The sequence below is a fragment of the Artibeus jamaicensis genome, unplaced genomic scaffold (genome assembly GCF_021234435.1).
Source record: "Artibeus jamaicensis isolate MK-2021 breed Jamaican fruit bat unplaced genomic scaffold, CSHL_Jam_final scaffold_1964, whole genome shotgun sequence".
In the NCBI taxonomy this organism is placed as follows: Eukaryota; Metazoa; Chordata; class Mammalia; order Chiroptera; family Phyllostomidae; genus Artibeus; species Artibeus jamaicensis.
The window spans coordinates 71,656,673-71,668,125 of NW_026522030.1; the positions used below are offsets into that span (position 1 = coordinate 71,656,673).

The following is an 11,453-nucleotide window of genomic DNA, read 5'->3' on the forward strand; positions in this document are numbered from 1 at the left end:
TCTGAGTCTCCATCAACCTGGCTAACACAGTTTGCCCTTCCCTGGTTATTTCCTGAGACCCTGTTCCACCCAACTTCCAGGTTCACACAACCATTCCCAGGGTCTTTTCCATATTAATGGTCTGTTTTGGTTCATGCTGCAGACTTTCCTAAAATCTCAAACAAGCAGCGTGCCTTGGTCTTGGCATGCCTCATCTCATACCTTCCCTGACTTGGTAGAGGAAATACATGTCCAGGAAGTACAAAGTCCCAACCATAATGAACCTAAAGAAGCCCACACCAAGATACATCATTATTAAAATTCTAATGCTAGGTCTGCTGCACATGTATACCGTGCCCAGCATGAGAGTTGCAGCTCTGATCAGTGGTGGGAAGGACAGCTGTTACAATATGATGCAGTGCATTCCTGCCAGGCATCAGATCGTTGGTTTAGCAAATCTAAGACCAGCTGAAAACCAAATGCAGTCAAATGAACTGGATAGCTACATGTATCAGACAGTAGGTCATCATGCCGTTGATTTGTATGCAGAAGCAATGGCTCTTCCCCTCTGTTGCTTTACCATAAGAGGAAGGTGTGTGGATACAGGACAAATGTGAAGGTGATAAGGTTAAAGATCTCTGACCTTGTGAAACTTGTTTAAAAAAAAGAGCCCTGGCTGGTATAGCTCAGTGGATTGAGCGCGGGCCTGCGAACCAGACAATCGCAGTTCGATTCCTAGTCAGGGCACATACCGGGGTTGCAGGCCGGTTCCCTGCAGGCCAGTTCCCAGCAGGGGATGCACGAAAGGCAACCATACATTGATGCTTCTCTCCCTCTCTCCTTCCCTTCCCCTGTAAAGATAAATAAATAAAATATTAAAAAAAAAGAAAAAGAAAAAGTGGAAGGAATATCAGTGTGTTAGAGTTGAAAATGTGTGTAGAAGGCTTAATCTTCCGCTTTTAGCTTACCTTTGGCAAAGAGACCAAGATTTGCTCCAAGAGATGATAACATTCAGGCAGTCATCATCAAAGTAGCAGCTTTGAGTTTGAAGCCAGATAAGTGTGTTGGAAAAACCCTGGATCAAATGGAGCTTTATCTCTTAGAGCTATCTCAGAAATACAGAGTTCATGTTTGTGGAGATGGCAAAGAGTATGAAACATTCACTTTGGACTGTTCTCTATTTAAAAAGACAATAATTTTTTATTTTTTTAATATATTTTATTGATTATGCCATTACAGTTGTTCAATTCCCCCCTTCATTCCCCTCCACCCTGCACACCCCCCCACCATTCCCCCCCTTTAGTTTATGACCACGTGTCTCAAGTTCTTTAGATTCTATGTCTCCCCTACTATTCTTGCCCTCCCCCCTATCTATTTTCTACCTACCATCTATTCTACTTATTTTCTGTACCTTCTCCCCCCTTCTCCTTCTCCCATTCCCCTGTTGCTAACCCTCCACGTGATCTTTATTTCTATGGTTCTGCTCCTGATCTAGCTATCCTCTTAGTTTGCTTTTATTTTAGGTGTGGTTGTTAATAACTGTGAGTTTGCTGTCCTTTCACTGTTCATCTTTTTTATCTTCTTTTTCTTAGGTAAGTCCCTTTAACATTTCATATAATAAAGGCTTGGTGATGATGAACTCCTTGAATTTGATCTTATCTGAGAAGCACTTTATCTGCCCTTCCATTCTAAATGAAAACTTTGCTGGATAGAGCAATCTTGGACATAGGCCTTTGGATTTCATGACTTAGAATACTTCCTTCCCAGCCCCTTCTTGCCTGTAAGGTCTTTTCCAGCCCCTTCTTGCCTGTAAGTTCTACTGTGCAGCTAAGGTGTCTTTTGAGAAATCTGCTGACAGTCTGATGGGAACTACTTGGTAGGTGACTGTCCCCTTATCTCTTGCTGCTTCTAGAATTCTCTCCTTCATTTTAATCTTGGCTAATGTAATGACGATGTGCCTTGGTGTGTTCCTTCTTGGGCCCAACTTCTTTGGGACTCTCTGAGCTTCCTGGATTTCCTGGAAGTCTATTTCCTTTGCCAGATTGGGGAAATTCTCCTTTATTATTTGTTCAAATAAGTGTTCCACTCGTGGCTGTTCCTCTTCCCCTTCTGGCACCCCTATAATTCTGATGTTGGAATGTTTAAAGATGTCCAGAGGTTCCTAAGCCTGTCCTCATTTTTTTGAATTCTTGTTTCTTCATCCTTTTCTGTTTGGTCATTTTTTTCCTCTTTCTGGTCCACTCCTTTGATTTGAGTCCCAGTTTCCTCTCCATTACTATTGGTTTCCTGTGCATTTCCATTCATTTCAATTAGTTTAGCCTTCATATGTTCCTATAATTTGTGACTAAAATCAACCAGTTCTGTGAGCATCCTGATCACCAGTGTTTTGAACTGTGCATCTGAAAGTTTGGCTATTTCTTCATCGCTTAGATTTATCGGCTCTGGGGCTCTGAGTTCTTCTTGAGCCATGTTTTTATCTGTTTGTGCCTGTTACATATGAGGAGCAGAGCCTTGATTGTTCACCAGGGCGAGGCCACCAAGGTTGCTGGTTTGTGAAGCTGTAGGTGGGGGTGGGGTCAGTGAGGGACAATGGCAGTCCCCTCTGCCACTTCCTGCCACTGGGGCCTGCATGGTCTGTCTCACTGCTCCCTCCCTCCAGTTTATTGGTTTGGCTAAAGGGTTTGTTGTTGTCAGACTTCCGTGAAGTTCAATTTTCTGTGGTTTTGGCTGCGTTTTTGTTGCTAAAACTTTGTTGTTTTTAAACTTGGTTGTGGGAGGAGGTACAGTGCTTCCACCTACACCTCCATCTTGGCGGAAATCCTTAAAAAGAAAATAATTGTAGATTCATCAGAAGTAGTCATACATCCAGCTGATGTATTTGTACCTGTGGCTTACCTATGCTTTTTAGAATTGTACTTGAAAGACAAGGTGTCCCCAGTGACTGTCTGAGGACTGAACATAATTTTTAATTGTTTTTTAGCTAAGATTTATTTTATTTGTTTTTAATTCTTAAAAAGCATTTTTGAACATTGTTTATTAAGCTGCCATATTTATGTGAAATAAATTACCTAGCATTTTCTCAGTTATTGTGTCCAGCTTTTTTTCATTACATTTTTTATTCTTAAAAATATGTATCATCTTCCCTGGCCTGTGTGGCTTAGAGCATTGTCCCATAAACCAAAAGGTGGAAGGTTTGATTCCTGGTCAGTGCACATGCCCAGGTTACAGGTTTGGTCCCTGGTCAGGGTATGTATGTGAGGCAACCAACCAATATTTCTCTTCCTTTAACTTTCTCTCCCTTCCACACTCTGTAAAAGTCAGTAAATATACCTTCACATGAGGGTAAAATGTGTGTGTGTGTGTGTGTGTGTGTGTGTGTGTGTGTGTGTGTGTGTCAGTGTGTCATCAGAGAAAGTTAATAGAACATTTACTAATTGGGAAAATGTGAATGCTTTGTTCATTATGTTGTCAAGTTATTCTGCATTCATTCTGACTTGTTAACATATCCCATTCACGTCCTCTATATCATGTGTGCCTTTTTTTCTTTACTTTTGCTTCATGTTCCTGTGACGTTTCTTCCATCACACCGGTTTATTTTTGTCTATATCTCTTTGCTGCTCTCACCTCTGCCAATAATATTGTGGTGTAAAAGCATTTGAAAATGAGGATGAAAAAGCAACCACTTTATCTAGCCAGTCAAATTTATTCTGATGGGCATCACCAAAGTGCTGGATCATTTTTGTTTTCAATATATTCATTGTTTCAACATTCATTATCCAACATTATTGGATAATCAGAAAGACTATCATTAACTCTTACTGGTTATTTTATAACTGATTTTTAAAAAACAACTTTAGAGTACTAAAATTAGACATTTTAAAAATAGACTTAATTTTTTACAGCAGTTTTTGGTTCATAGCAAAACTGAGCACAGCATAGAGTTCCCATTTACCACTGCCCCCATACAAATATAGTTTTCTCATAATCAGCATCCCCCATAATGGTATATTGGTTAAAATCGATGAATTGTGGTGTAAACTGTGAACTTTGGTACATTGACATGTTAATCAAGGTTCATAGTTACAAATGATTCACTTGTTTATTGTACATTGGGCAGATGCATAATGAAAGGTACCCATCATTTTGTATTATATAGAAGGTCTTCGCTGCCCTAAAAATCTTCTGTGTTCCCAACTTCTGGCAAGCATTGATTATTTTTTATTGTCTCCATAGTTTTGCCTTTTTGAGAATGTCATATAGTTGGGATAATACAGTATGTTGGCATTTTAGATTGGCTTCTTTCATTTAGCAAGATGTATGTAAGGTTCTTCCATGTCTTTTCATGAGTTTTTAAGTGCTGAATAATATGCCATTGTCTGAATATATCAGGTTGTCCAAAAAGTTTTTTTTCTATAAGATGGCTCTACTAGCACTGAGTTGTCTTTAACTTCATTCAAAACAATTTTGTTAGACCGTACTGTGGCAGCTGTCATATCAACATGCAGTTTTTTTTTTAAACTATCAAAATTGGAGAATTTTTGTGTAGCCATTTTAATATTGAAGATGAAAGAAAATACACATTTTTGGCATGTTATGCTTTGATATTTCAAGAAAGTTAAAAATGCAACTGAACCACAAAGATTTGTGCAGTGTATGGAGAAAGTGCTGTGACTGATTGAATGTGTCCAAAGTGGCTTGCAAAGTTTCATGCTGGAGATTTCTCACTGGATGATGCTCCACAGTCAAGTAGACCAGTTGAAGTTGATAGTGGTTAGTGATCAAGTCAAGAAAAATAATTGAGAATAGTCAATGTTATAATACATAGGAGATAGCTGAAATACTCAAAATATCTAAATCAATAAAGTTATTGGTGAAAATGAAAAATGTCTGTTATTTTATGAAAAAACACATGGATTTTGGCCAAACCAATACCACAGTTTATCCATTCACCTACTGAAATACATCTTGGTTGCTTCCAAGTTTTTGCAATTATGAACAAAAACTACTGTAAGACAAAATAAATAAAATGCTAAAGGTTAAATACAAAGAGAATCTTAAAAGCAGCAAGAGAAAGTCAGTTAGTTACCTACAAGGGCATTCCTATTAGACTGTCAGCTAATTTCTCAACAGAAACATTGGAGGCAAAAAGCAATTGGCAGGAAATATTCAAAGTGATGAAAAGCAAGGACCTACAACCAAGATTACTGTACTCAGCAAAGCTGTCATTCAGAATTGAAGGGCAGATAAAAAGTTTCCCAGAGAAGAAAAAGCTGAAGGAGTTCATCACCGCCAAACCAGTATTATAAGATGTTAAAGGGTCTTTTTTTAAGAAGGAGAAAAATATAATAAATATGAATAATAAAATGGCAATAAATATGTGTCTACCAATTACTTTAAATGTAAATGATTTAAATGCTTCAGTGAAAAGACATCAGGAGGCTGAATGGATGATAAAACAAGACCCACATGCTGTCCATGGGAGACTCACTTCAGATTGAAAGCCAGACACATACTGAAAGTAAAGGAATGGAGAAAAATATTTCATGAAAATGGAAATGAAAAAATAAAAGTTGGGGAAGCAATACTTACACCAGAAAAATAGACTTTAAAATAAAGGCTATAAGAAGAGACAAGGAAGGACCCAGCAACTCTACTTACAAGTATTTTATCCAAAGAAACCCAAAACACTAAATTGAAAAGGCATACATTCTTATATTCATTGCAGCATTATTTATAGTAGCCAAGATATGGAAACAAGCGAAGTGTCCCCCATTAATGAATGCATAAAGAAGTGGTGCAGCTATACAATGGATTATGACTCAGGCATAAAAAAGAATGAAATCTTACCATCTACAAAAACATGGATGGATGTAGAGGTGGTTGTGCTGAGTGAAATAACTCAAAGACAGATGTCAGATGATTTCACTTACATGTGGAATCAAAAAACAAAATAAATGGCGTTGCTAAACAAAATCACTGGTGTTGCTAATTGGTTGGACATCGTCCCAGTGAGTAAAAGGTTGCTGGTTCAATTCTCAGGCAGGGCACATGCCTGGGTTCCAGGCCCAGTTCCCACTTGGGGTGTGCGAGAGGCAACCAATCAGTGTGTCTCTTCCCTCCCTTTCTTCCACACTTTCTATAAGTAAATAAATCTCTAAAAAACAAATAAGCAGAACAGAAACAGACTCATACAAGGGGGAACCCCCCCAAAATGGAATTTATTTATAAAATTGTGTATTTATTCTTGTGTGGCTAAACTTTAGTCACCTTCAATGTACTGTCCATTTGATGTAATACATCTATGAAGACTTTTTTCCTACCACTCAGAACAGTTGTGGAACCCTTCAGTTTTGATATCTTTAAGTGCTCCTGCTGCTTTTTGTTTCACCTTTTCCACATTGGCAAAATGTTTTTCTTTGAGAACTGTTTCACAGGGGAAACAAATAGTCACTCAGGGCAAGATCATGTGAATATGGATGGTGGAGCACAGAGGTCATGCCACATGTGGTCAAGAATTCCTGAACATTCAGTGCAGTGTGGGCAGGTGTGCTTGCAAATCACCCATCATGAAATGGGCTAACAAAGAGACTACAAAAAAATTCAGTGAAGCTGAATACAGCCTCTGGCACACTGATATAGATGGGTTCCAAGAACACTCACCTAGTGGGGAAAGCCTGTACTCCAAGGTGTCTGCCCTCCAGAAAATAATTCTGGGTGTTTTTCGTGGGGGTCCCCCTGGTAGAGACAGGAACATGTTGATGGTTGCCAGAGGGAAGGAGAATTGGGGGGACTGGGTGAAAGGTGAAGGGATTAAGTAAAATGTAATTACAGAATAGTCATGGGGATGTAAAATACAGCACAGGGAACATAATATTGTAATAACTGTGTACAGTGTCAAATGGGTACTAGACTTATGAGGGTGATCACTTTGTAAGTTATACAAATGTCTAACCAATGGATTGTACACCTGAAACTAATATAATACTGTGGAACTAGAATTGAAAAACTGAACAATTATTTTTAAAAAAGTAAAATGAACATGATTTACATAGCATATCGCCACCTGTGCCTGTACTAGGCCCTTTCTTGTCTTTTATCTCATGTGATTTTCACTGTAAACCTTTGAGGCAGATGATAGTATTTACAGGTCCTTTGTTAATCTGTACAGTCCTTACAAGTGAAGTATCACAGATGGGGAAACTAAGGGCCACAGGTGTCAAGTGACATGCTTACAGTCGTGTGGTCCAAATGCAGCAGAGCCAGGACACAGCTCATGTGTTTAATATTTTTAATCATTTTAATGTCTTTTCCTAACTCTACTGAAGAGTTTGGAAAACATGCATATAACAGTCATTTACTAAGAGGGTCTTTGAGTTTGTCATTCCTATCCAACTTGTCTCAAAGTATTGGCTTATTTATGAGATGATAAAGAGAACCCTAGCACCAGAGTGTCATGGCAGGAATATCACAGACTGAGGTGGAGTAGACCTGGGTGCGAATGCCTGTTTCTCTGTTTGGGTTACTGGGCAAGTTATTTCATCTTTCCTCAGCTACCCAATACATTTGCCTGTGGAAGGGCCTTGTTGATGGGTTGTTGTAGAATCAGAGGTAAGTTATGTATCATAATTTCTGTCCTATGGTAACTTCTACGGATATTGGAATGGGCAAAGGAATGAATGGTAGTAATTACTGTGCTTATTATTATTGCAAACATTTTACTTACTAAAATATAAATCTAAAATTAAATGCCCTGTCAGAAATTAAAATTCTTACCTCACTTTCTCCTAATCTGTGAGGTAAAGTTTTTAAAATCACCTGTCTAAATTATCTCCAGGCACTTGGAGTAGTGACAAGAGTTCCTAGTTGTTTTCAATCTTATCAAATTTCCAGGTACAGGTTTTGTTATTTGTTAAATTCTACATAGTATTCTAAAAAGGAAATTGAAAGTAGCACATATACTTCATTTGCCAATTTTAGGCAGTTTTGGGGTGTGCACTTTGAAGTTTCAGTCAGAAGTTTTCCCTTATTTCAGGTTAATTTGCAAATGTTCTCTTACTTATGATTTTCAATCTATTATTCTACTTCATTGCAGCAAATATTTCTGTTTTGCTTACCAGGACCCTGAAAAAGCAGACTCCCTTCCCGAACTGTGAAGTGGATAACTAGGTTAACTAAGCCCTTCTTTGCACTAGGGGCTTTAGCAGACCTCAGTCATCAGCACCTGTGGGGTATGGGTACATTTAGTCGGAGGAATCAGGCTTAGAAAAGTTCAGTATCTCAACCAACTGTGCCTCCTGGAAGTGGGGTTCCTGGGAAAGGTCCCAGTCCACACCCAGAACCTAAGACTTTTCTCCTGGACAGCCTGAGGATCTTCAGATACCAAATGGTGCCTTGCTCCCTCTCCCTCTTCCTCTCTGCTCCCTTCATCTTTCTCTTTTCTTCCCTCTTTCTCTTTGTTCCTTTCTTTTTAGAAAGAACTGAATTCCCGAAACGGAGCTTGGGAAAGAATATGTGCTGAAAAGGATCCTTTCATCCTGTGCAGTTTGATGTGGTCGTGGGTGGAGCAGCTGAAGGAGCCTGTCATAACCCAAGAGGACATGAACATGTTGGTTAACAGGCATGCAGATACTGAAGAAGCTCTGTTTTTATTAGAGAAGGTAAATTAGCTGTTAGACCACATTATGACATTTACTGTATATGTTTCACAAACTAAAAAAGTTACAAAAAAGGGAATTCATATGGAATCCCATATCTGGGTCTAATTTAAGTTTTTCATGATAAAAAAAGGAATTCTCAGTATAAACATTTAGAAAAGAAAAAGGGAGCCCTGATTGGTGTGGCTCAACAGATTGAGTGCCAGGATGTAAACCAAAAGGTGACTGGTTCAATTCCTAGTCAGGGCACATGCCTGGGTTGCAGGCCTAGGTCCCCTGTTGGGGGCCTATGAAAGACAACCACACATTGATGTTTCCCTCTTTCTCCCTCCCTTCCCCTCTCTCTAAAAATAAATAAATGTATTTTAAAAAAATAAATAGTAAATGAAAAGGGAAATAAATGCCCATAATCCCAGGAGAGCCACTTTGAAACATTTTCAAGTCTTTCAGTCTTAACATTGCATATAGTTCTTGGTAAAATCATTTCACATACAATGATATTCTTCATTTTTTATCAAAATTATAGGTGATTACCATGTTTAATGTAAGTTTTTCATAAATATTAACTTTGATGGACAGGTAAATACTCTAACATGAGGGGATATGTCATAATTAACCACTTTCACTTTCAAGTATATATTTGTACTTATTTACCATGAGCAGCATATAATTTGAAGAGCTGTGCAGTAGGTTGGAATATGCACTCATTTGTATTTTCTTTGAAAGAGCAGTGTGTCACATACATAGTTATGTAGTACCTGTATAAAATATAGAAGACTATAGAAGGAAAAACAAGAAACTGATAGTAATGGTGGTTGCCTTAAGGAACACACTAGGAGACAATGGTTCTAGCAAAAGAGGGGCAGATACTAATAGCTCCTTTTATACAATTTAATATTTTATCTATATTGAGGTATTAAATTTTCATTTAAAAATACACTTTGTTTTAGGAAGCAGTGTTATCTTCTAAGGAGCCTTGAATTACATACTGTGTTGCAGTGCCTCCTCCTTTGCACACACAGATAAGCAGACAGATACCAGCGTGATGCACATCTTTAAAGACAAGATTTTTTTCTGTATTGGGACTTGTTCTCTGAGGCTGTTTCTCAGCAATTAAATTACAGAGATGTATCTAGAGAGGGGATGAGAGGCAGTTGCCCTTCTTGGATGATGGTGGGCTGGGCCCTTGCTAGGATGTAATTTCCATTTCCACTTTCTTCCATCCCCATAGCCTAGAAAGATAGAGGACCTGTTTTACTGAAAAGGGAAGGTGAAGTAACCCACCCAAGGTGCATAGCCTGTGTTGGAGAGGAATTCAAACTCCAAAAGCTCTGGCACAAAGCTCTGCACCTTTTGTCACATCATGTGGTTCCATCATCACTCGCTCCAACCCCATGTGTAGTGCACTGATGTTATTTCCAGGTTTTTACTTTTGTGAGCATCACTGATATGATCAGGTGTTTCTGTGTTTCAGATTATGCCCTTTGAGTAGATGTCCAGGGTGAAGTCAGTGACGCTTAAGGGGCAATGTGGTCCGAATGGTGGGGTTCCTTCTTTATTTCTCCAATGTGAGCAGCCTCTTCTCCCTCCATAGCATCTCCCTCCATAGCATCTGCAGTGTGCAGGGCACACAAATCCATAGTTGTTGTGACTCGTCAGCATACACCAGCCCAGTTGAAACGATTGTGTCCAGAAACAAGAATGGATCATCCCTTCAGTTCACCTCAAGGAAGATATTTCATTTGAAATTGTGCTTCATGTAATAACTAGTCAACTTTGATTTTCTCCTTGAAAGCATTCAAACACATAACAGTAAACACTGGTAGAGCCTTGGTAGATACTGTGGTATTAGAAGTTTTGAGTATTTGGTTATAAACCAGTCCCAGGCTTTGCATTTGCTTTGAGTTTATTTCTTGAGGCATATTTCAAGGAAAAAAAACTTGTTTTGTTTTGATTTCTGCAAAAACAGGGCCAGCACCAGACTATTCTTTGCGTGTTGCATTGCATAGTGAGCCTGCAGACAATTCCTGTGGATGTGGAAGAAGCTGTTCTTGCTCGGGCCATTAAAGCTTTCACTAAGGTGAGTAGCACTGTCCCTTCCCCCTTCAGACCACAAGCAGCATGATCTTTGCAAAACAGAATCCAGAGGTCACCAGCTGCCTCTAAAATAAAATATTTAGCTATGTTTTCTCTTAATGGAAATGTGTTTAACATTTCTTAAAAGTAGTTGCAGGCTTTGGCAAAAAAAAATACCAGTTTTCTAACAGTGGTATTAGAAAAAAGCTGACCTATGGGATTCTATTGGAAGGAAAACATTTGAACAAAGAACATTTATGAAGAGAAACAATTGGGCATTGAGAAAGTATTTTTAAATGATGTGCTAGTAGGAGTCAGAGAATTTTGTTGTTGAGCCATTTCTACCTTGGGTCTACACAAGAAATCATCTAGTGAGAATTCAGCACCCAGCATTGATAATTTGGTAGTATGTCCTGGTTAGCAAATCCCTAACAAAGACTGCAAAAAAAAAATCTCCTCTCTCTGCACATCCTTTTGGCTTACAGCAAGTTTGCCTGGCTGAAGAAAAGAACCAGGTCCCTGCCAGGTGAAGCGGTTCCTCTCACCCACTCGGCTAATTTGTTGGTACCTCTCTCACTTATGAAAATGTCATTTAACAAAAAACCCAGCTTTTCAATGATGATGTCTGTAGTAAACATTAATGATGATAGCAGTTGTCTGTACTCATTCATCAGTCTTCTCCCTCTCCATTCCTTCCAAAGTGATATTATTCTGACAGGCTTTCTTTTTCCTCATCTGGAGCTT

At 38.7% G+C, this 11,453-nt stretch overlaps 1 protein-coding gene across 8 annotated transcripts in view; it reads left to right on the forward strand.

The window, feature by feature from the left end:
• PTPDC1 (protein tyrosine phosphatase domain containing 1) overlaps window positions 1–11,453 on the forward strand; it is a 98,523-nt gene that overhangs the window by 82,561 nt on the left and 4,509 nt on the right. For all 8 annotated transcript variants that reach the window (XR_008389938.1, XR_008389937.1, XR_008389939.1 and 5 more), the window contains 2 exons: window positions 8,451–8,636; window positions 10,603–10,713. Coding sequence is in view for 5 of the 8 variants with exons in the window: in XM_037146387.2 (XP_037002282.2) it covers window positions 8,451–8,636; window positions 10,603–10,713 (297 nt within the window). In the remaining 3 variants the exon portion in view is untranslated. The remainder of the gene's footprint in view (window positions 1–8,450; window positions 8,637–10,602; window positions 10,714–11,453) is intronic.